The sequence below is a fragment of the Gymnoscopelus braueri genome (genome assembly GCF_963280865.1).
Source record: "Gymnoscopelus braueri genome assembly, chromosome: 18".
NCBI classification, from domain to species: domain Eukaryota; kingdom Metazoa; phylum Chordata; class Actinopteri; order Myctophiformes; family Myctophidae; genus Gymnoscopelus; species Gymnoscopelus braueri.
The window spans coordinates 25,013,495-25,039,932 of NC_137618.1; the positions used below are offsets into that span (position 1 = coordinate 25,013,495).

At 42.3% G+C, this 26,438-nt stretch overlaps 1 protein-coding gene across 1 annotated transcript in view; it reads right to left on the reverse strand.

The window, feature by feature from the left end:
- nalcn (sodium leak channel, non-selective) overlaps positions 1-26,438 on the reverse strand; it is a 112,244-nt gene that overhangs the window by 81,081 nt on the left and 4,725 nt on the right. Inside the window, exons 3-9 of the mRNA XM_080457026.1 lie at positions 23,234-23,317; positions 22,962-23,101; positions 22,578-22,706; positions 19,833-19,990; positions 16,259-16,401; positions 15,887-15,991; positions 3,531-3,617 (exon numbers count right to left, since the gene is read on the reverse strand). Of these exons, the coding sequence (XP_080313152.1) occupies positions 3,531-3,617; positions 15,887-15,991; positions 16,259-16,401; positions 19,833-19,990; positions 22,578-22,706; positions 22,962-23,101; positions 23,234-23,317 (846 nt within the window). The remainder of the gene's footprint in view (positions 1-3,530; positions 3,618-15,886; positions 15,992-16,258; positions 16,402-19,832; positions 19,991-22,577; positions 22,707-22,961; positions 23,102-23,233; positions 23,318-26,438) is intronic.

A 26,438-nucleotide genomic window follows, 5' to 3' on the forward strand; every position in this document is an offset into this window, starting at 1 on the left:
GGCCAATTACTCTGGAGTCTGGCAGTGCAGAACAGAACCTTCACACTTCACTTCCCGCACACAGGCAGATGGCCCAGCCCCACATGCTGGATATCCACTGCCTGCTTGTCTGTCTCTCTCTCTCTACTCTAACTGCCTACTTGGCGAGCAGCTTACTGTCTTGTAGGGATGCAACAGTTTAACCAACTAATCAATTTAATTGATTATAAAAATAAAATAAAAAATACAGTGAAAAAAGCTGATTTGCCGTAGAGTTGAAGTGTGCTCTACCAGGCAATGGGAGTTAACCCATAGAGTTAAAAAATAATAGAGAGGGCACCGGAAATCCCCGCACTCCCTTTTCACCCCTTCTTCCGGGTTGGAAAATGTGACGGGCGGGTCCATTTAGGGCCTATGTGACACGTTTGGCAACCCCGTGCGTAAGCTCGCGAAACCGTTTTCGCTCATTCATGTGTCTGGCCCCAGCCGTAATAAGCTGCAGTACCTATGTTTGACCAACATGTCCAATGCGCTTCACTGCTCTCTCTCTCGGTTCTGGGCGCTTGGAGTTAACCTCTTTCAAGCTGGGGTCCCTCATACTCTGTTAGAGTATGTTAACCCATTAACTGCCAGAGGTATTTTCATATTTTTTTAGCCAGTGCCAGAGTTTTTCATTGAAAAAAGAAAAGTAAGTTTTAAGTTAACAAGGAAGTGGATAGGAGTCTAGATCTTCGAAAAATCATATCTCCTTGGTCTTTGGGTCAAATTGAAGAAAAAAAAAAAAAAGAAAAAAAAAAAGTTCACGTAGATCTACGCGATTGGCACGTGGCGGCTTTAAATAGTTTTGCGTAGATCTACGTGATTGGCAGTGAATCAGTTAATAGAACATAACTACTGTATCACAACTGTGGTGGATGGAGGTGGTCTCCCTGCTCTTCTATTGAGACATTTAGGTCTCAATAGATTCAACTCCCGGTTAGGACAGAGACCACAGTGACTGTCTATTGACCAATAAGGTGAAATTACCAGTATTGTCAGAAAGAGAGACACGATAGGCTTTGGGACTGTGCAAAGTGAGTTTCCGGTGTGCTTCCAAAGGCTACAGTAATAGTGAGTCTCACAAAAGGATGACAGCAGACTTGTATATGCAGAAATGAAGATATCCCTCATATAATCGACCGATTGTGTTTCTGCCTCCAGACCGAGTCACATAATCAATTACAGTGCTTTGAGCCTTTTTAAGGGGGGGGGGGGGGGGGGTTCATTTGGTCTGCCAAGGTGGGAAGAAATGAATACAAGATGGATGAGATATGAAAAATCTTTTCATCAATAGCATCAACTTAATTAATGTATGAAGAAAAAAAAACATTACAGTATGTGATTAAATCATCAATATGGAGCTGCGGTTCGACATGACCTAGTAGTAATAGTATATAGGCACAGCCTTTACACCAATGTCTTCTGTTAACACTGTTGATACTCCCCGATGTTGTCACTATGAAGATGAAGAGAAGACTTTAGGCTTGGGCAGTATCAACGTATGATCTGATTTCAATACCGTCAAAAACATCAGCACTCCAAAATATGGAGTCAACTTTATCTTGCGATGACTTCTTACAACTACAAAAGGAGTTTATTAGCCACATAATTTTATTCAACTGCCAGTCTGCCACCACCACCCACACATCATCTCTGTTCAGCTAATTGGCATCCGCCGCGGCGACAAGTGTCATCGGCTCCTCCGGCAACGTATACTGAATCTATGGAAGATGGGAGCTTATTATTTCAGATCTACTCATTATTCCACTGGCCGTAAGTATTTCAATCCAGCAAGACTTGCAAGTAGGCTGAATGCATATTAATTATGTGTTTGTTTTTCTAACTGTCTTGTGTCATAGTTTCCATCCTCTCTATGGTCACACTTGCCGGAGGCTGTTTGCCATGTAGGGCTGGGAGCCTCGGAGTGATGGAGGTGCGAGCCGCTCCCGATACGCGCTGACCCACTAAAACTCCATCCATGGCCTCGCAGACGGCCAGTCCGCCCTGCAAGAGTCTTTCCCCCCGAAGCCCTTTCTCATCTCCCTCCATTAACCCTTTAAGTGCACCGTCACTGGCGGGTAGAGAAGATGGTAATACAAGCTATTCTGGTAGCAGTCAAATGAAGGAGATGCTATCAGTAATGGCTAGTGCAGGGCAGTCAGCCCTGACAGGGAAGTCAGCTGTGTTTATCCCTCTGGCTATCCTCTCCCCTCCCCATCCCCTTCCTCTGTCTCTCTCATTTGTTACTCCATCCTTTCTTCTTTTTTCATTGTTTCTTTATTAGGGGTTCAAGTCTGAAGGGCTAAAGCCCTAATAATTATTTTACTTCCTCTTTTAAAAGTTGCACCGTGAGTCAGTTTCACACAAAACCTGCCAAGTATCTATCCTCTGTCCTCACCCTATAAATTAGCCTCATCAACTACTAAAGAACAAAAAACTCCTCCTAAACCACACAGTAGGTCCAATTGCTACCAAATTTTATGTGGATCATTATTTCTTTCAAAATGAGAACTTATTTAGTTTTGAAATATTGACCAATTAATTAAATGGTAACTAAAAACCACAAAACTAGCAGGATTGGTCTGTACCTGAAACACAACCTGAAAGTTTTCATAAAATAAAGGTGGAAGAAATGTGGCCAGTCCCAAATTTGAGCAAGGTGTCAGCACTATCACAGACCCTCTGACATCCATTATAAAATGAAAGTTAAATATTTCAAAAAGTATAAAACATATGTGTTTTTGATTGCCTGATCATTGATCAATTATCCTTTCATTATTTGACACCCTGACACAATAGGCCTATGCCTTTCTTGAGGAATTCTGCACATGAATTAGGCATTTATACAATCATAAAATCACACTGAGGGCATCAGTGCGCTCTGTGTACTTCCTTGTCGTTTGTTAAATAAGCACACTGCACTGTGGAAGTGCTCAGAATGTACACCAGATGCTGTGAAGAGAGTCATCGCTGAAGACAAGAATGTCATGGCAAAAAGTGTCTAGTTTGGTGAATGAACACACACAAAGTGTGCATCATCTTGTTAAAGTTGATTTACTTATTATTTAGTTGAAAGTGATTTACAGCAAGTCATTCTGTGTTAAAAATCGCCTTCAACACATTATACACGATCTTATAAAATATATTATTAGATGTTATTAGAAAGTAACATTGCTATTCATATATTCCTCCTCGTGGCTGTCTAGAAAATCCTCTCAAATGGTAGAAACATATTTTTTTTATCATGGCAATAAGGTTTCTGTTTTTGGTCTTGACACTAACCCAATTGCCTTCGGTAAATTACAAAATAATAATTCTGTGCTCCGCCATGCTCTGATGAGAGCGCTGTGATTCCACAGCAGAGTGCCAGAGTGGATTTACAAACGCACCCATAGCGCTCCATTTCCATATCTCATGTTTGTACATTATCTGATGTGTGTGTATAAGTGTACAGTATGCAATGCTGTACACCCTCAGCACCATGAGCATAACATTATTTCTGGTGTACATACCTGGAGGCATGCGGGTGCACGGCCATGTGGCTTGTTGACGTCCACTGCAACAAGCTGCCATCCTCCAGCAGAGTCTTCATGGAACATCTGTGACACAGACACACAGCACATGAGATGCAGCACACAAACAAAACAAGCAACAGACTTAACTCAAGCACAAACACACCCTCCAGCTGTATCTTCATGAAACATCTGTGGCTAAAGAAATCAACCCAAGGCTATCACACACCACCAGTATGCAGTCAAGTTCATCCACAACCACACAAAACCAGACACTCAAGTAGACACACATTCACCAGCGCCATATTGGTACATTGCTTGACCAAGCAGTGACTCTGACAGGTTGTCTGTGGCTATTTAGTTTAGTGTAGTTTTTGTCTCTGCCGGGCCGAAAGCATGGCCGAGACTATGTTTTTGACACGCCCGTCCGTGTGTCCATGTGTGTGTGTGTTCGTCCATCTGTCTGTTAACAGCTGGTACCGGCCAGGGCCCACGCGTGACACCGGCCTGATTTATATAACGCGCGCCCCAAAATAGTCTCCATACATGGGCATGTTACATAAAAGGATGACACTATCACTTATGCCGCATAGTTTCACCCCAACCTCATCTGTAATTTGTCAAAAGGCACAGAAAGTAACATATGGTACACTTTACTTGTCTCATTACACTTGGTTTACATGATCATAATATAGGCGCTACGAGGCCACTGTATCATTTTAACAGCAGTCACGTTTGCTCCAAATATCTACTCATCAACACACAACCGATGACTTAAATGCGAAACAAAATCTATCTCTAACTATCTCTACAGTTAGCTTGTAAAGCCAATCTGCTTAACGAATCTTTGCCAAGTCTGTAGTCTATCCAGAGACAATAGAGCAGAGCCGAGGACATATAGCACAGTGGTATGGGCCTGGTTTGTCTTCCAGGATCATGTCCTGTCAGCCTTAATCCTCGACAAGGAACCGGGGAAAAGAAGAATATTGTTTCCGCCTTTGTGACTGACAGTTAAGTGTTGCGCAGCAGCTAATTACTTTTCCCCCCTCCAAGATAAAGATTGGGGCATGACGATGTGATTATAATTTAATTTTATCGCAACAGAAAATGCTAATTGTTTTCAAGGTCGTAATGTTGTCTTCATGCCTGTGGCACCAGCCTGTATCCCAGCTAGACATTCATTATTGGAAACCATGATTTGAAGTCCACTTTTTTACTCTTGCTTTCAGTAGATTCCATTTTATCTTTGTTTTGTTCTTGCTATTTCCTTGTATTGTTTTAATTTGATCTTGCCTCGTTGTCATTTGTTCTTGATCATGTTTTTGATCTTAATGTTTTTAATCTTGTTTAATATTGTGTAATTTTTCTTTTGCTTGCATTTTTCTTTTGTTGATCTTTTTTATGTAAAGCACTTTGGGGGTGTATTTGATGTCATGAAGGGTGCTATACAAATAAAGCTTATTATTGTCTCCGCCAGGCCGAAAGGCATGGCGAGAGAGTATGTTTTACCCTCCGTCCGTCCGTCCGTGTGTGTGTGTGTGTGTCCGTGTGTCCGTGTGTGTGTGTCCGTCCTGTCTGTGTGTTAGCAGCTAATCTCCGGCACCGTTGGCCCGGTCGCTCCGAAACTTTGCACACACACTCCCTGGATGCCAATTCAGAAACTCTGCCCCAATTATTTCACATGGGCCTGTTATAGCGCCACCAGGAGGCCGATTTGTGCAAAACCCATTTTTTTACATTACTCCTACAGATTTTATCCAAACGTCATGCAAATCGGTACACAGTATCTCTATAGTCATGTGATCAACACGAATCTTTCCGATTTCCCATATTCCATCTTCATTGCCTACGGTTGGCTTCCAAAGTTTGCAGGATTGGTCCGTTTTGAACAAAAAGCCTCAAACTATGCACGCAGCTTGCGATTTCCGTGAATTTTCACACGCACATTCCCACTAGGCCGAGGAAGAAATGCCACCCTTCACATTGGCCTGTTATAGCGCCACCAGCAGGTCTAATTTAGCAAAACACATTTTTGGAACAAAATGCCTCAAATCATGAATGCAGTGTCTGATTGCCGTGAAAGACCCAAGAATAAATGCCACCCTTTTCACATTGGCCTATTATAGCGCCACCAGGAGGCCAGAATAACGTACCTGACCTGGCGGAGACCTGTGCTCCGAGGAGCACTTTTTCTAGTTATTATTATTTTTATGACATTCTGCAGGCGACTCTCGACAGCAACGAAGGACTGTAGTTACAAGACACACTGAGGGTGGGGGAAATGCAGATTGACGCAACAGCATTATGAATCTATGGACAAATTGGTGTACAGTACATTTTGATTTGCACTTCTAGGCTATAGATGGAAAACGACATCATCAAACTATGGATTTGAAAAGAAGGAAACATAAGCTGAGAGTGCTGGTTATATAAAAGGACTAAAAACTGATTTATCTTAAAGGAGAATTTCACCACTGGAAAAAGTTGCAGTCACTCAAAGTTAACACTATTTGCAGTGGGGAAGTGATATTTTACAGGGAGAAAAAAATATGTAGAAGTATGTGATTCTTTGGATTGCTTTTGACTGTATATTACTCCAACTACAAGCATGCCTTGTGCACCTCCCCTCTCACTAAGGTGAAAACAGACAAATGCATGACTGCTATGTAAAGTTTGACAAAACAGGCTAATACAGGAAGTTCATTTTGATTGTGTTTAACACATTGACCGCCAGAGGTTAATCTCATAATGTACTCACCAGTGCCAACGTTTTATTGTTGTTTTTTGTTTTTTTCACGTCGCCATAGACGTCGTTAAAATCCTTAAAGGAGCACTTCACCCCTGGAAGAAGTTCCAGGGGTGACCACAGGGGGGACCACAGGGGGACCACAGCGTATCACTGCCTATAACTTCAACTCCCAGAATGCTTTGGTGCCTTGTGGCAGGGGAGGTTCCATGTGGGTGTGATCTCCAACAATAACATCCCTAACATCCAAACAGCATGCCAGTGTCGCCATGTCTGCTTATTATAAGCGGCTTCTTTCTAAAATGTAGTTGATATTTGGGCTTGTTTCCAAATGTTTTGATTGCTGTTTAAACCAGTGGTTCTCAAACATGTTCATGTATTTTTCCACAGACCCCCATCTGAAATTATAATTTGTGGCAGGGAGCCCCTAACAAATATGTGTAAAAAATATTCCACATTTTGAAAAGCAAATAAAAATATTTTGCAAAAAATCCACATTTTGGACTTTTTCCCCCTCAAGATTTTTTTGTAAATAGCAGATCTACAAGCTCACAATGGGTTGCGAAGCGTTGTGAGCTTGTAGATCAGCAATTTTCAAATATATAATATCCCATGTCTAGGTAAAGTGCTCTTGGCATAGTTATTTTTCTTTTGGGCTTGTTTTCATAGACCTGGCTGCTTATTTCTCTCACAATATCTGGCAACACTGGCTGTCCTCGCAAACGTTCATCTAGTTACATATTATGTCCAAGGATTCGTTAGTGATGTCATATCACTGGGACATATAAGTATCTTCATGCAGTTTCACTTCCGTGTCGCATAGTATTGACATCACTGTCACATCCTTGGTATTATGATCCTAGCCTTTCGTGACGGTGTTTGTTTACCAGCGCTGCTACTCCACGCTGTATTTTTTTTTTCAAGCTTGCGCTTATGAAACACTACACAGGATTATTATTTCATGTCAACATTCAAGTACAACTATCAGAAGATAACTCAGGTAAAGTAATGCCTCACTCTACAAGGGCCGCTGGCCGCAGCTAATGGGAGTGGCCGAGTGGCGAAAGAAGGTTGAACAAAGTGTTACGGACACCCCATTGGGGCTGTCTTTTGAGATGGTCTGACTGAGACACGCCGAGACATGTAGTGCGGAAAGGAATGAGACCAATCTCTCATGATGCAAATAACGTCACGAATATTGCGAAGATTACTAGATATCTAAAAACACAGATTATTTAAAAAAAAAACCCAGGATCTTGTTTCTTGACTCCTAAACTTCATTAAAAGACCGAAAACTTCTTCCAGGGGTGAAGTGCTCCTTTAAGATTGATCTGTGCACTGTTTGTAAACATCGCGGACATCTCCCTGTGTCTACCAGTCCAAACCACGTGTCAAACGGGGCATCCATTGTTGAGTTAGAACGGTTTATGTTAAACAGTGATCAGCGAGGAGAAAAACTACAATCGAAGAAAATGGCGTTTCAGTGTAGACTTTAGAATGGGAGCCGGCGTGATCGTCAAAACCGGATCCCAAATAATTCTGTTTCCGGTGGTGTTACAATGAAATGTGCCGTACCGGAAAATTGAAAAAAAAAAAAAATCGAAAAAAAGGAAAAAGCACCACAGCCCGTAGGCTACGGGATCGGCGGTTAAGCGTTGGATTTAACGGCCCGTAGAACTACGGGCCCGGCGGTCAATGTGTTAATTGTCAATTGTGTGGTTGAATTTGGGGAAATACTACTAATCACTCTCTCTTTGAGGTCTACTTATGGGACATGGGACATGTTCATCGAGTGTACACACATGAGAATACAGCCACAGGACACCAACTGATGTCAAACACCTTGTTAAGATTATCTTGTTACGCTGTACCAAGTTATCAGAGAGAGAGAGAGATGATTTGTTTATAGTACAATGGAGACAGACAGGAAACGGGGAGAGAGTCCGGGAGTGACACGCAGCAAAGGTCCGCAAGGCTCAGGAATCGAACCTGGGACTCGATGTCAGGCTGCATCAGAACCTATATTTGGTACGCACCTTAACCACTCGGCCATTGGCGCCCTCTACCAAAAACTATAAAAATGGGACCCAATGCCTCACTGTTTAGCACTCAGCATCAAGAGTTGGATTGGGGGTAAGTCCCTGCCACATACTAGCATCATGTCCAGGGGTTGTACTAGTAAATCAAGCCGCCTCACACAGAAACCAGAGATAGGCTCTTGCCCGATGGACCACATGATCCACATGATCCGTTGGTTCCCGAGGCTACTTAGAAGGTGTTTACATATCTTCTAAAGTTATTTTAGGAGTGTCATGTTGCCCATCACTGTGGAGGTGCTGGTAGAGGCTGAACTAAATATTCTGTAGTCAAACTTGGGAACACCCTCGGGTCCACACAGACTGAAGTCCACTGTAGTCCAGGAAGACCTTCTAAATAGAAGTCTGGGTGACTTCTATGTAGGCAATGGAGTTACAGCAAGTCTTACACTTATTGTGAATTATAAAGGGATACAGAACAAATACAAAGTACGGGGAGAAAAACACGACGCTGTAAAATGAGACGTTAAACCTATAATGGTACATTCTTTGAAAGCTTTGTGACAGCAGCAACAAAGGTGCTGCCTTCCATGCCCCTTCCATTTCCTTCTGAAATGTATTAGGCCTACTTTTAAAACAGATACACCAGTGAAAACAGCTCATGTCAGGCCAACTCTATTATAGATAAGGAACCATTAAAATGGTAGAGAATAGCAGCAGGCTACTTAATAAGAGCAATTCAATCTTATTCTCACAGAACACTACTTCCTTCAGTGTCCGTAAAGCGATTTCACCTTCAAACTCAAACCACAGGTACAGTATTCCTCAGCTAGGAGATGTGACAAGACAAATTAGTTATTTTCAACCATAGCATAAAATATATATATTTTTTTTTAAATCTTTGATTTATTATTAAATTAAATTAATTATTAAATTAATTGTACAGACCCTTTCTTGGAATTTATCAGAATAACAAGCCAGCCATTACGATTCACTTCCGCAGTGCTAACATCCTAGTTCTCCTTTTTAAAGTCTCCTTAAAACACACACATTCAAAGTGCTGCCTCGTCATTTTCTCCCCTTGAAACCTACAGTAGCTCTCAATCCTCTATCAGCCCATGTAGTGGTGTCTACAAGATGTGCAAATGGGGCAATCAAGTGCTAGTCCAATCACTGGAAAATGGCTGTGGTTCAAGAATAGTCTGACACTCCTCTACGAAGTTGAACGGGCAGTGTAGTATAAAGTGTGAATGCAAAGTGTGACAAGATTCTGAAGTGACCAATCACTAAACAAGACAGGGTAAAATGGCTGGACCCTGTATAGTCCATGGGCCAGACGAGATGTCGGTATCACTCAAGGTGCTGATAACACCAATTTAGCTGTGACTCATACCAAAATATTATCTACAGACAGAGCTTCTCAAAAATGATAAGTAACCGTTGCCACCTTGAGTGATACCGACATCTTGTCCGGCCAATGGACTAGTACGGGCAATGTGTGAAATTGTGGGCAATTTGTTAGAGTGATAGCCAGTGGGACTGTCTATAATTCCTGGATATGAAATCATTCCCCAGCGCCGAGGATGCCCTTTCATGTTGATGACGACAGAATGATCTTAACAGATTCCCACACTATTGGTATACAACTCGGACAGCGCTGCGACAACCTTGTTGTCAGTGTTTTATTTTTTTATTTTACTAGTTTTCAAGGTCTTTAATAGCAACATTGCTTTGTTTTGCTTTGTTAAACCAATGTTGAATCTTCATGTTCTGCCTTCTGTCATGGTCCCCTACTCGTCATATTTGGCCACTTGGTCAGGTATATTGAAAATGTGTAGGAAATCTTCTTTTCAAATTTTCTGTAGTTTTCCTAGTAACATGTGTTGAAGTGTACTGAAGCAGCATATCACATGACATGTAATTATTAACCATGTTGATTAAGAAAATGTTATAAATGTAGTTGCAATACTTTCGGGTAATCTCTCGGGAAGTTTCATTTAAAAGAAAATTCAAATGTTTTAACTATTGATCTGACTTCCCCTGCTCTTTCATTTGTTTCTATCTGCAGAGGTGTTGTTTTTCTAAGACTCTGTATTGTCTGTATTGATTGTTTTGGCAGAGTGATTGTTATTTTGGGGCGCTTTGACTATGTGCTCTGTCATGCCTCTCGGCACACGGAGAGCAGTTTTCTCTCCTACTCTGTCTATAATGGATTGTTACCGTGCCAAAACCCAGTGTTTTATTTGAAAGAGAATTATAATGAAGGAAAAACATACAGTAATTGTAAATGGCAATTTCTGAATTATTTTGTAAAGTCAAGTCAAAGTAATTGTACTTGCATAGCGGCAAATCACAACAGAAGTTATCTCAAGGTATTTTTCATGTAGAGTAGGTGTAGAAAGTACTCTTTATATTATACTGTTAAACTATGTAAGGATGTCCTGGTATATTATACCATATCCGTTTTGGTGCAAGCTTCATCGGCACTCCTAAAGGTAACATCTGATTTAGAGTTTGGTCAAAAGATATCATTGCTGTCAGGCAGAAACCTCTTATCTCCATATTTTAACTCATTCAGTGCCACAGGACGTCTAAGACGTCCGACGTCTAAATAGCCCTGGGTGCCACAGGACGTCTAAGACGTCATTTTTTAAATTATTTTTTTGAAAAACAAATTCAGAACCAAAGATATGATGATTTGAAGATTTGCTGCTCCATTCACTCTTTGTTTAACTACTTACTAAAAAAGGCTGTATCTCGGCTCCTAAGCACTTTTTTTACAATTAATTTTGGTTGTGGCACTCAGAGCCAAAATTCCATAAATAAGCATGGCACTGAATGAGTTAACTTTTTGTCTTTTTTCGTAAGTTAACGCCCTACTTGATCGTACTACAGTGTCACACAAAAGCCTCAAAAGTAGCAGATCTGCAAGCTCAAAATGCTGAATCCTGAAAAGTAACAGTTTTTGGACTAGGAGGTTTCCACCAAACAGAGACGATATAATAAGATCCAAGTCTTCATTTTAGTTGTGCTAAACAGTACATGCATATGTGGCTGAGCAGAACAGTCTTATGTGCCATTAGTCACCGGACAGAACTAAATCATGCATAATTAGACGTCTATTAGAATTGTATAAACAAACAAAAAAGACATCCTTTTTAAATACATTTTCACACAGGCTGTACAAACAGCAATAATCAGTATGATATTGCTCTCCGTTGGTCCTTAATCCATTAAGACCGGGAACACATCTGTGTCATTTTAAGATTTCTTTGGCTATTCAAAAACATCAGATCTACAAGCTCATGGTGTGGCACCGAGTGCTGCGCTATGAGCTTGTAGATCTGCTATTTTTTGAAAAATCTTGAAAATGTATGCAAATCTTTGAATATATATATTTTTTGAGTTACAAATGTTCGCTTTAAAAATATATATATTCAAGATTTCCACAAATGTTCATGCTTTTAAAAAAAATGGCACATCTACAAGATCATAGCGTGGCATTCTGTGAAGGCTATGAGCTTGTATATTTGCAATTTTTTTGAATAGCCAAAGACATCTAAAATGACAGTGATGCGTTCCCGCATTGAATGGGTTAACCCATTAAGACCTGGTATCTGTGTCATTTTTTGATTTGAGCTAAAAAGCCATATTTTACACTTTTGGTTATTCAAAAATAGCAGATATACAAGCTCATAGCACGGCACCGAGTGCCGCGCTATGAGCTTGTAGATCTGCTATTTTTGAAAAATCGTGAAAATGTGTGCAAATCTTTGAATATATATATATTTAAAGCGAACATTTTTAACTCAAATCTTTGCTTCTCGGGGTCCCTGGTCCAAAATATTTTCAGATGGGGGTCCACGGCCAAATACATATAATTTTGGGGGTCCTTGGCATGAAAAAGATTGAGCACCACTTATATACTTTTTTCAGAATACTGTTGGGATTTAGGAGACATGTAGAATCGGCTTCAGGTCTTAATGGGTTAACAGCAATTCCCTCCCAATGCTCTCTCTTCTCCAAGACACTGTAGCAACAATTTGAGTAGCCCAGGGGCTCACACTCTGCACTGCCAAGTCAGTCTGTCCCTGCCAGGTTGTTGCGTCAAATCCTAGAGCACCGAGCCATTTCACTCGCCGAGTGTACAGCATGCATACGAGTACTCTATATGCATGCCTGTCTACAGTGGTGAACTGTGGATTGTTTTTTTACTAGTGGAGCGCTACGTCACGTGCACACGCTCGCGCATACACGCGCACGTGAGCGATCACCGATTGAAATGACCTCTTTAATAGCCTATGTAGGCCTATTTATTAACCCACAATATACACCGAATGTTATTCTATTTACTTGCATAATGGGGACACTTTAGTGTTGTCATATATATGTTACAGGGAAATTGGAAAACCAGTGAAGTTGAAAAAGGAGCGCTCGTTTTCACCCCCCCTCGCTTTCACCCCCCCCCCTCGCTTCCCCCTTTGTTATCGATTCACTTTGATTGCGACTGGTGACGTTAATCTGTCTATGTAATCGACACACCTGTTACGTAGAACCCCCCCCCCACACACACACAGACACGCACGCACGCATGCACACGCGCACGCGCACACACACACACACACACACACACACACACTATGTGCACGGGCAGAAAGCCGTGTCGTGGATAGTAACCCATGAAAAGATCTATTCTCCCCCTATCAGTTTACAACTCGAACGGCGCTGATTCGACTAGCAGACCATCGGCCGGTCGGCGTGGGTGAACGTGCGTGTTTAGCAACGATCGGGGGATCGATCACACTGGAGATAAATATTCTGTGACTAGTTGAAAAGGTAAGGAAAACGAAAATTTGAGTTATTTATTTATTTACTCTGGCAGTGAATGAGTTAATTCACACTGTTTGTTGACACTCGGCAGCTTTTGTAAGCGTCGGTAAGAGGTGCAAATAGTTGTTTTTGATCGATACACGAGGTAGACGCATTCTCACGGGCAAGTGTGCAGCTCAAACAACTACTCAAAGGCTCTGAACTAGTGGAGCGGCCCCACCTCCAGTACACCCCTGCCTGTCTATGTCTGTATATATTAAACCGTATACATTACTCTGCCACAAAGCAATCTGGGAACCCATCGCCAAATGAAAAGGAAAAACAGCGCCCTCTGCTGTTTTTTACTATCTCACTTGGCTCTGGGAGGAAGTCGACGTAGCACACGTACGCAAGGAAACCGGGGTTTTGGTCTGCCTTCAGCCTTTCACTTCCGGTGGTGCGACTATGTTTTCATTCCCACGAACAATATTTCTACACGGAACACTAACACCACTTCTCCCAGAGAACATGGATCGTTTTGGTTATAAGCCCACTTGTTTTTATGATGAAAGAGCAAGTTAAAATGTGAATATCTTTCCGTGGTTTTGTCTGCTCCGAGGACGCTATTGTTAAATGAGTTTCGGTTAGTTTCTAGTGGGGAAGGATCGGAAGACACGTAAATCCCGCCCACTACATTTGATTGGGTAAAGCGCGGCCTGTTTCCTGATCTGAAGGCACGCCCACTTGTAGGCCAGTGCGTACGCGATATGACGAACCCCCCCGACAGATTCAAACGCAGAGCAGAATCTGTTCTTGAGAGATTAGCCACAAAGTAACAGAGTTTATCTGGCTGTGTTTGTTTTGGTGTGCCCTCCGCCCCCCAGTCTTTGTCAAATCTCAATATGTAATGTGGTGCAGTTGCTGCCAACCCCCAACTGGGGAAGGTGTAGACTACCACATGCCTCCTCCAATACACATGGAGACACCAGCCGCTTCTGAGTTTCCCCAGGAGTGTAACGCACGTGGAGATCTCCCACATCAACCTTCTCACTCAACAGGCGTCCGACTACCCAGCAGGGATCAGTACTAACAAGGACTTGCCGGCTTCCCAAAAGTGAACACTGGATTTGTGTTCGTTGAAGCACTCGGCCAAGTTGGCGTCATGCCTGCACCCCTGTCACTGGGAAGCGAACCCAGGCCTCTGCGGCAGTGGGCGAATGTTTTACATCTACGCCAACTGGATGCCATCAACATCTACTATTTGATTCATTTTAGAAACAAGACTAAAGGGATAACCACACCAAGCATGAACTGTTATTACATTGTTTAAAAAATGTACTCAACTGAATGCCAAAGTCCACATTTATAACGACAACAGTGGTGAACGATTCTGTGTATTGATAGTTATACAGTAGTTCAGTTAGGAACACTCACGTCATAAGTAGATTTAACTATTTATTGTAACAAATGGAATACAGTTAAACTTGGCGTTAATGGCTCTGCTCACATTGATTGCCTAGAACGAGTTAACTCGTTTTTACTCGTTTTTAAAATCCATCACTTGATTGCCTAGATCGAGTTAACTCGTTTTTATTTATTTTTTTAAAATTTTAATTTTTTTTTTTATTTTTATTTGACCCAAAGACCAAGGAGATATGATTAGTCGAAGATCTAGACTCCTATCCACTTCCTTGTTAACTTAAAACTTAAAAATTTTGTATCTCAGCTCCTGAGTACTTTTTTTTTTTCAATGAAAAATCTCTGGCAATAAACTGCAAAAAATCTGAAATAACTCAGGCAATCAATGTGTTAAGATGTTCCCAAAATGTTGCCAAGCAGCAAGCTAAGCAAAATCAGGGAACGCTATGCAAACCCCCCCACAGGTATCAAGAGCTGGCCCATAGCAAGACATTTAATCAGATGAACTTGAGTCATGCAAACTTGAATGCATTTTAACATGAAAGCCATAGAACATTTAATTCAGTATTGAGCCATGCAAACATTTTATATTTCTATAAGGTGAACTATAAGGTGGAGGCTGGGGTGGTGGAGGCCAACTTTGCCAGCAGCAGCAGCGTGTGGCAGCAATTGAAAGATCCAGAGATCCAGTGTTTAAACGGACCGCCTTGTTGGGAAATGGGGGAAATGAGGCGTGATTGGTGTGTAGAAAAGCGTGGCTGCTTGAAAGCAATCAGCAGACTGACAGCTGATTACAGCTGAGGCGTATATGACTCCTGTGCCCTGCATGAACTAACGCGATGCTTCATTTATAGATATAGTGCTTGGTGTGAACAGCATACAGACTATAAAAGCCCAGCTTGCGGCCCCTAGAGGTTATGCTGATCTTAATCTTGTTTCTACAATTTACTATTTCTCCTTTCATGTCAGTTGTGTTGGGGGAAAACAAGTGGTGCTCTGACAGTATGCATTTAAGGCATAGGACCACAAGGACCTCATAGGAACACAATGGAAACAAGTCCCCAGGACTTTTTTGTGTTATCCTTTTAGCCCAAATGTATGACTGTACCTCGTGCTGTTTGCATTTCTGTTTAATAAAGTATTCAATCAATCAATCAATGGCCTTTTATAAATGTCCAGCCGAGGTCTAACGCCACACATGGAGCTTTCAGTGTGACACCTCCTTAAGATCAGGGTTAAGGGACAGAAAAGAGTTCATCATGGTGTTACAGTATCAAGAGGCAATGTAAGCATGTCAATGCTGTGAGCATGTGTCTGTGTGGGCACGTATTGTGTGATGGCCTTACCTGTGTTGTAGCTGTAGAGGTGGTGCTGCTCCTTGACCCCCACATCTGCTGGAACTGCACTCTGATCTCAGCAAACGTCTCAATGATAACAGCAATGAACACATTCTGGCAGAGAGACAGAGATAGAGAGCGAGACGGGGTGGGGGAGATGGACAGAGAAAATAATAATTGGGAGTGGAAATGAACCAGTGGAGATTAGTTGTCATGTCTGGCCTGAGGCCAGAGGGGAGCAGGAACACAGTGATAATTAGATATTGGGAGTCCATTCCCCACACCATTTCCCCCAATTTGAGCCATGCCAGTTGAGAGAGGACATGGTAGAGAGCTGGACGGGTGGGAGGGGGTGGAGTGGGGTCTTCTATTGTTTCTAACCTTGACGAGCCAGGCGAGGAAGAAGATGAGGGTGATAAAGTAGAAGTAGGAGCGCCAGCGAGGGAAACTGTCGATGGCTCTGTACATGAGGAACACCCAGCCCTCCTGGGACGCAGCCTCGTACACTGTAAAGATACTGGTACCTGAGTCAAGAAAGAGAGACAAAGACAGAGGGAGATAAGAGAGAGATCCACATTCAAACAACAGTCTGTAGCAATCATTCACTTAGCACAAAATAGCGCCTGTAAGCCTTGCACCAATTACATAACATGCTTCCCTTCAGATCTGGCCTTCCAAGCAGACAAACACCTTGAGCTTCACTTTTCATTTGTAATGAGCTTGAGCTTATGAGAGCTTATGATGAAAAAAGTGCACCATCTAACTATTAAAAAAATATGATTAAAGGAGTCTCCTAGCGATCCCTAGTAGGGATGAGTACCGTTCACCTTTGAATCGATACAATACGGTACTCTGTACATGGGAATCGGTACGGTACCTTTTCCGGTACTTTTTATTTTATTATTATTATACAGACCGCAATAAGTTATTACGGCCGTCTAAGACAGTGGTTCAGACATTGTCATGTCAAGGACAGCCAAATTAATAAACCTCACGTCACCACTTGATTCTTGAGTGCGCCTCCATTGAACGTACATGTGCATTCCCGTCTCCCGACCATGAACGCCCGTCTATTCAGCAGCATGGCGTCATGCAGGCAGGCTAACTAAAACATGCTTAAAAAAGTTTGTTTCAACCGATCAATTACTTTTTCCAGACGGTCGGAACTACAGACACATCTAGCGTACGCATACCAGGACTACCTTTCCTTTTTTTTAAACGATACAGAAAAAGCTAATTGAGCCGAGTTATTGGCCCTCTGTCACACTTTCACTTTTAACACTGGAGCGAGTGAGTGAGTCCCTTTGCTGCTGCTCGGAACTGCTGCTCTGCAGTGAGTGGAGGGGGAGATCAGTGATCACAGACGAGGCTAGTGTGAGAGTAGATGTCGGATCATAATAAACATGTAATCCTCCGAAGTTGTCGGTTATTTTCACATAAAGTAACAAGTATACTAACGCGGTAATTAAAATGTCAGTAGCCTAACTGTAACGGATGCGACCAGCCACGGATGCGTTCAAGACTGAGTGTGTGTGTGTGTGTGTGTGTGTGTGTGTGTGTGTGCGTATAACACTTTATATTTGAAACAAATCTCTAAGTGCTACATGGCCTGAAAAGAGAGAGAAAAAAACTATTAAATGAACACAATTTGAGCTTCTGCTAGCTTCTGATCTAATTAAACTAATCAAAACAGTACTGAATGTCCAAAGTCACATTTGCATCACCAGAGAGGTCTAGGAAAAGGGTCTAAATCTAAATCATTACAGACATATGGGTGACGCAGGTTATTCATATGCTCCAAAATCTGGGGCATTGAAGCATTTAAATAACACAAAGATTGTTTGAAAACATGGCATTTGGAGGTGTGTGGGCATTGGCTAAAGGGTCCACAAGGGTAGTTTCCGATAGGGATATACTGAATACATGCTGCCTTTCGTTCATTGAGATCAGCCTGCAAGTTGGGAGGAGTACAGGATTGTGAGAATGGCCGTGCCAAGTGCCTGCTTTAACCCATTAAGACCTGAGGCGATTCTTTAAAAAAAATCTAAATCCTAACAGTTTTTTGAAAAAAGTATAAAAAATATTTTTTCAGGATTTTTCAAAAATAGCAGATCTACAAGCTCGTAGCGCGGCACTCGGTGCCGCGCTATGAGCTTGTATATCTGCTATTTTTGAATAGCCAAAGGCATCTAAAGTGACACAGAAGCGTTCCAGGTATCAATGGGTTAAAGTTATTCCTCTTTGAGTTTCCAAAAGAGTGAACAACAGTTGGTCAATTTTGGTTCCTCAAAGTAGAGCATGTTTATTTGAGGGGTCTGATCAAAAAGAGTTTCCGAAGTTTTAGCTTAATACTAGCTTGTCTGCAACTAAGAAGTTCTTTGTATGCTTGGAAATGGGGTCATAGAGAGATCTATGAACCCACTCATATGAAACATGCCTGAGGAAGAAAAATACCCATAACAATACTTGAAGCAGACATGAACAACCTACTTTTTCCGCTAATATGAAATATGTTTTTGTTGAAAAATATAACTGGTGTTCGTGGTTGTCATATTTATTATGGTTCCAGTGCCTGAAGGTAAAATAAACGATATGGCAATTACCGGCAAGTATTTCACAAGAAAAGCATTCATATAGTTGATGCCTTATTCATATAGGTTGATGTCTTTATTTGAGGTGAAAAATCAATTAACCTTGTTCTGACTAAAAGTTGCGTCGCTTTATCGCAGCATTATATTCATGCTCTGTGTGGATGTACTCATGTCATAAACAACTTTGGCAAATTTGGAAAATTATATGACCGCACTCACACAAAAAAAACTCCAGGAGTGTAAGGACTTTTAGAAGAACAAAAGTCACTCATTGTTCTTATAGAAACAGAGCAAACCAAGCAATGTGACAAATTCACAACATGCACACAACTAGTCAAAGAAAATCTTAAGTCTGAACACCCTTCATATGAACAACACCAATTGTGAAATAACCAAAATACTGTATGCCTATGCTTGACAAACTCCAGCATCAGCCAAGGATATTTAAACCATAACATACTGTAAACACTGATACATCTATTAAGGACCAAAAGCAATAATATGTACCATAATCGGTCTCCACGACGGTATGTCCAGCACGTCTAAGTCTGTATTGAGGTGTGCACTGTGCTGCTCCACTAAGCTCTCTCACTCCCCTTCACAGCAATTTAAAGATTAGAGCCACTGTGCGGTGTACTGACACTGGATTTAGGCCCCATTCAGCCGATAGGAATGCAGCATGCTGCTAAGTGGCACAGCTTCACGCTAAAGCTGGTGTAAACACGCACATGCATACACACACAAACAAACACACAGACGCAAGCTTTCCACCCACCACATTCTTCATGATGAAATACAAAGATGCACAATACAGGCTATAGAGTGGCCACTTTGCCACTGGTGCAGGGATACTGCACATGTTTTTTGTTAATGTGCATGCTCATACACTGTAGCATCTACAATAGTAGGTGTGTGAAGTGTGTGTGTGTGTGTGTGTGTGTGTGTGTGTGTGTGTGTGTGTGTGTGTGTGTGTGTGTGTGTGTGTGTGTGTGTGTGTGTGTGTGTGTGGGGTAGGGGGGAGGTGTAGGGCTGGGCAATTCACCAAAAATATATCAAAACCGATATTTAGAACCAATAACAGATGTACACACAAATATAGCAACGAATTGACATGAAAAAAATTTAAAAACAAAATTATAACCGACTAAATCAATTAGACTGATTAACTACAAGCTCACAACACGTCACAATGAGTCACGTTGTGAGCTTTTAGATCGGCTATTTTCACTCATTTTCTTTTTTATTAATAATCGTTCATTAATCGTAACTGAGGCAACGTTTTTAATAATCGCGATTTTGAAGTCATATCGCCCAGCCCTAGTGTGTTGTTTTTATCGTGTGTATGTGTACGATGCCATTCCTACCCAGTTCGTTGAAGCCGCTGTAGCCCAGCTCCTGCCTGCTGAGGCCCATATCCTCCATTAGGTCCACACATTTGAAGCCTGCAGGACACTGGTAGCCCTCCCCCGTATCGTTGGAACAGTGGGTGTCTGGGATGGCCAGGCTGTTCCATGTCACATTACTAACCATAATGGAAAATGCACACATCACAAAGACTTTTTATTCTGACAGAATAAAACTAGGTAATTGAGATTATGTTCCGAACAGTACAGGTGAGTGCCACACAGTAAGTCAAAATACGGCTTGTTCACGTCAAGGTCAAATGTAGGTCATGCCCTTTTTACTGTTTAAATTGATCATTTCAAGGGTAATTGCATAATTAACGTTTGTCAAGGATTAGCCAACAGTTGAGACAGAGACCGATGGGAATTCCAACCATTAAAATATGATCTAATAACATCTTGCGATGTGTCCACATGTAACATTCACAAACACTCTCCAAATCTCTCTCTCACACACACACACACACACACACACAGCCTCCCACCCCTCTTTCCCTGCCCCCATGTCTTTTAGCCACAGGTGTTATTCCAGGAGCTGCTTGATTTGTCTAATGAAAATTAATGCCTTCAAATTGGCCAGCCAGACATTCATCCAAATTGTTTATTAAGGGGTACAGGATGAGAAGGGATAATTTATTGCAGTATCACAAAGGGCAGTCACAGGCATAGTGGTGAATCCTGATACAGCTAATTATACTGGGCTGGTTAATGGCTAATGTCACTGTGCCTTATCAAAGAAATCAACTTGGTTCATAACAAAGCAGTGATAAATGAAGCCCCAAATGAGAGGCGGACGGTCCAATAATACCATGAAATGGACAATGTTCCAAGTCAAAACGCAAAACCAAACATATTCAAGAGTATTAATCATTATTTGTTTACATAATCTGATAGGAATTCATTGTCACATGGCAGTGAGGCGCAGCCGGGAGTCAAGATTGACCATGTTAGCAAATGCCGCCCACATTCATAAAGGTGTTTTTTTTTATGGGGAACAAAGAAGCAGCGGATGCAACACACAGCAGTTTGTATTTGGAATTGACCCCCACATTTAGAAGCTGTGATCAAACACAACGTGGAGCTGAAGAAAATGGCACCGCCCATGGTCTACTTGTATAATTCCTATGAATCTACAGGTGTGTCTTTAGTCACACAGCTTCAAAGCGTAGCAAGGTCAATTGGAATCATCTTGACATGTGGAATGAGCGGAGACACCACTTTGTTCACAATATCCTTCTCATCTCATGGAAATACCCGCAACAGTCACACTCTCCCCTGCCATTTCACTCCCAATCTCAATCAAATCCCCTGGGCGTGTGAGGAGGCTGCAGAACTGTGACTTTGTACCAAGGGCAAATGGCTGATAGAGATTAGACATACCACGTTTAATGTGACATCTTTCTAAAATACCCCACTAAAAGCATAGTGGGGCTGGGTGGGGTGGGTTTATGAAAAGGAGACGGCAGCAAACAAATCACAGCCACGCCACCTTTGGGAGAATGTTTGCAGACGGCTGTGAAATGTGAAAATGTCCTCTGCTATCTTTCTTGCCAGCAAAAGGTCAATGTATGCCGTGTCCCTGAGGCACTCGTCAATGAGAGCAGACAGACAGATGGGGGCTGTGGGGGGGCACAGCGTACAGCGGGAATGAGCATTAACAGAAAGCAAGGAAAATGTAGGAGATGTTGATTATTATGATTAACACGCACGCTCGCGGCTCGAGCTGTGATGGCTGTACCAAGTCTACCGCCCTCCCTCCCCCCTCCCCATCATAATCACCACCACCCTTTCTTTTGTCTCCCTGAAGGCTCCTGCTCTCATCATTACTCCCATCATGTACATAATAACCTCCTTTGCGCGTATGCACGGTGCACGCTTACATGCCCACCATGTGCACTGCACACATGTTCTCGTGATATATTCTCAGATTGTGGGTGGGATTTTGGTAAATTCGGCATATAGGGATTTGCAATTTCAAGGGATGATTTTCATGTGATTTAGATGGTAATTCTGAGAAAATATGAACTATAGAGTAACTATATAGCTATGATCAAGCTAGATATAGCCTCGGAAACCCAGGCTTTTTTTTTTGTTACAAAAGAAAAAAAGCCTGGGGGAGCCATGCAGGAACGATGGTCTTGGACCTTGTTATCTCCTAACCAATCAGAGTGCAGAGGGGCGTCGCTCTAAATTTGGTGACGTCAGCGTGCTCCGTGCACAGGCCGAGGGGGGGAGGGGAGGGGAGGGGAGGCGGGGACATAGATTGGTGAAGCAATAGGAAGCCACGCACAAATCCGGGCGGCTGTGTTTGGGTCCGCCCTTCAAGACCATGGATTGAGCTCGTAGCCTCAGGCTAAGCTAGATATGGTCTGCATTCATAAAGCGAGGATAGTAGATCGACGCATAGTAAGCTTGTAAATCGACTATTTTCAGACACCGTTGTGCGTCTCCTAGCAGTATATACAGTAGCATATAGTGACCCTACTGTATTCTGCCAGGTAATTACATATACGTGGATAAATCCTAATGTGTTTATTTTAAGTGGAGTTCAGTGCATGTTTCATAACTTTTGCATCACAAAATATTATAACAAAATATATAACAGTTGGATTTCAGTTTAAGCTGTAAATTAAGAGGCTCTAAAACAAATGCCCAGAACATCACAGATGGAGAACAACTAATAGTTGCTAAAAACTGTAATATTACCCAAACTCTGTGTCATTAGTAACACAGTGATGGTTGAATGTTCCAAACATTTGAACACCCAGAATCCCGTAGAGGAGAAGAAAGAAGAGAAGGAATATCGACACGCTCCAGATCTGTTCCCCCGATCGCCTGGAGGAAGAACAAGTGTGAAAAGGGATAGAGAGAGAGAGAGAGAGAGAGAGAAAGAGAGCGAGAGAGAGAGAGAGAGAGAGAGAGAGACAGAGAGACAGAGAGACAGAGAGACAGAGAGATGGCGGGGGAAGAAAGGATGTCTCGATGTCAGCTTTAATGGCATTATGATGTTATTACATCTGTACAACTATTAATGTGTTATGGTCGCTGTATTTAAAGAGTGCGATGCCCAGCAATAATTGCGTTATATACTTGAGAATGTTGGTGATGCGTGAGCGGGGAAGCTCGAATCGGAAGTAGATCCTGAAGGCACGAATCATAATGAGCGCTCTGGGGATTCTCAGCATCCCCCATGGAGACATCTGATCCACGAGCTCCGCTATCTCAAACACCTAAGACAAAGAGAAAATGGATGATTAATAAGGCAACGCTAGGGCTGCATAAATGCCTCGCGGCAAGCCCATGCAAACGCAGCAGTAGCAGCACTAGGGATAGATAGGGATAGATAAGATTATAGAGTATACCTGCAGCGCCAGGGATACCCAGATGAAGAACACCATGATTCCATCAAACAAACACCAGCGGTCCTTCACATAGGAATTATCCCCCTGGGTGGAGGGAAAGGCACAGAGAGAAGAGCAAGACAGAGAGAGAGAGAGAGACAGAGAGAGAGAGATTTATGAATTTTACCCTGTACCAACAAAAGGAAATATTATGATCACACAAAAGAGTGGATGGATACATAGCAAAATGCTATGTATCCACTTCAACATAATTAAAGGAATTATTAAAAAGCACCATGTGTTCTGTCAAGCAAAGAGGCTGTAATTTGGCCACCCGTTATGGGTGTGAGCACAGAGGGCCTTGCCTCTTCACTGAATTTGTTTCGAGGTGGTGACGTGCCAATAAAAGAGGCAGTCAGGGCAGTGAAGAAAAAAACTCCAGCAAAAAACACTTACCACAAACCCCAAACAGCCCACATTTGCATGATGGTAAACAAGACAAATAATTATTAAACCATAGAAGCGAGAACAAATTCAAATGCCGTGGGGCCAACAAACATGGGCAATCGTAATTACCACTTCAGGAGGTGTGTTAACAGCTCTTAAAGGGTTGCGCGACCACCGGCTCAATGGCTACACATAAGGGAACGCTGTACTGTATATCCAATCCAATCCACTCTATTTACAGAGCACATTTAAAACAACAGCGCTGAACCAATATATATGTACACTCATATATATGTATGTATAAATATATTATTTTTCTTATTTATTTTTTCTTCTTAATGTGTCTTTTACTTGTCTTGCACTTTCTTTCATGTCTGTATTTTCATGTGCTAGTAATGGTGATCCTTTAATAAAAACATTAAAAAACTTAAAACACCATACAGTTGTACTATAGCGTTAGCTAATACATGGATCTGTGAGTGGTGAATTGAATTTCTTTACTTCGATACACTCACAGTGTTTAACATCAGTGCTCAAGGTCCTTGCTGCTGGCACTTGGCTCTTCAAGCAATATCGACTCAGTCAAATGCTACACTAATCATTGATTAATCAATACAATCAATCACCCCAATGTCGACACATGTCGACACAAGTTGAATTTCATTGCGCATTCCCACACAATGGGAAATTATTACAGGTCCTCCCTTTCACATTACACAGGACTGATTTATGTTAAAATGCGGATTCAAGGCAACAGCAGGAAATGTCGAAATTACCCCGCTGTTTGCTCTCGTTCCTGGAAACACTGATTTTGTGCCTGCCATATGCCTCTCTGTCTGTCTGTCTGTCTGTCTGTGTGTGTGAGTATTATCCTTGATTTGCCAATTAAACTGTCCGCACTTTCCATGACAGTAATTAAGGGTCTTTCATCTGCCAGATGCCTTTTTTTCTCTGTACTTCTATAGGAAAACTCTGCTGTCTAATTACAACTGCGTCGATTGATCCCGACCTGCAGCTCCATTCAAGAATAAGATAATGGCATTGACCACTTAAGCCCTATTTTCAAACTGCTTTATTATCTTCGCCAGGTCGGGCGGCCGAAGGATTACGTTTTTGCCCCTGTCCGTCTGTTTGTCAGCTAATCTCCAGCACCGCTGGACCAATCGGCATGAAACATTGCACGCACGCTCCCATTAGGGCAAGGAAGAACATCCACCCCAAATGTTTTTAATGGGTCTCATGGTGGGCAGTGTTTTTAAATGACTCCTGGGAAACGTATCAGGGAAAGAGTGGGGAATTGGACAGACTTGCATGCCGTGTTAGTAACAGCAATAATCGACCATAGTGACGTTTTAACTCAGCATAAAAGTCCACAGTAAGTTTTCTGTGTTGACTTGAGTGTGGGATGTTCCTTCAGGACAGAACAGCCTCGCGCTGTTGCCTTGCACAACTTCTCCGTGCTGTGTGTGTGTGTGTGTGTGTGTGTGTGTGTGTGTGTGTGTGTGCATGAAATGCACTGCAATCCTTTCGTGCAAAGGTGGTAGCACGTTGCGTTTAAGTAAATCTCTCCACCAGACACACAAAAGTTCATCATCTAGCCATTGCACCGTGTCGAGTCTCCGAAAATCTGTACAAGCTAACGATGCGGCCGTTTCACAATCTCGCCCCTAAACACGGTCGCCCCGGATCGCACCGTACGGTCTGGAGTGAGCAATCTGCGCCTAATTGTCTCGCCCCTAAACACGGTCGCCCCCCATCGCAACGAACGGTCTGTGGTGGGCGATCTGCTTCTAAACAGCTGGAGAGCGTTTATTTGTTAAGGACGCCCATGCATTCTCCACTGTTGAACGTGCACCCTTTAAGTGCATATCTGCTTGCAGATAATTATATTGTTGTTGTTAAGTTGAAATAATAGTTGTACAAGTTGTAATAACAGTGTTGTATAATTATAAATAAAGTATAAGGAATGAAAGAATATATATATACATATATATATATAAACACATATATATACACACACACACACACACACACACACACACACACACACACACACACACACACACACACACACACACACACACACATATATGTGTATATATATATATATATATATATATACACACACACCCATGTGGCCTTTAGGTGGGTTCTACCTGGGCCCTAGGTGGGCCCCAACTAGGCAAGTCTATGTGGGACCGGGGTGGGTCCCAACTGGGACTGGGCCCTAGGTGGAACCCAACTAGGCTATTCTATGTGGGACCGAACCTTATTCGACAGACAGGGGGACAGACACACAGGGACAGAGAAAGAGAGGACACTCAGCGTTGCCATGTCCTCTGATTATAAGCGAATTTGCCTTACTTTTCACCAGTGTTGCCATGTCCGAATATTATAAGCGACTTCGGCCTACTTTCACACAATACTCTCGCTCACACTGTGAGGTGGCTGTAAGTTGGATCTGCGATGCAAAGTGTACAACGCGTCACGCTAGATGTGAGGGCCGCGCAGCGGCCCGAACTTCTAGTTTTGTTCAATACGTACGCAAATCGGTACACAATACACAATCTCTGGAGTCAAGAGAATCAAGATGTATCTGTCAGATCTTTCACATTCCATTCAGATTGGCTACGATTGGCTTCCAAAGTTTGTGGGGAGGCTGTTGATGAACTGATCCCATCAGTCCCCAATTTTAATCACACACTGAGGGGCCTCTAAACAATGCTGAGCCAAAAGCTATTTATATATTCATTTATTTATATATTTATTAACGCTCTCA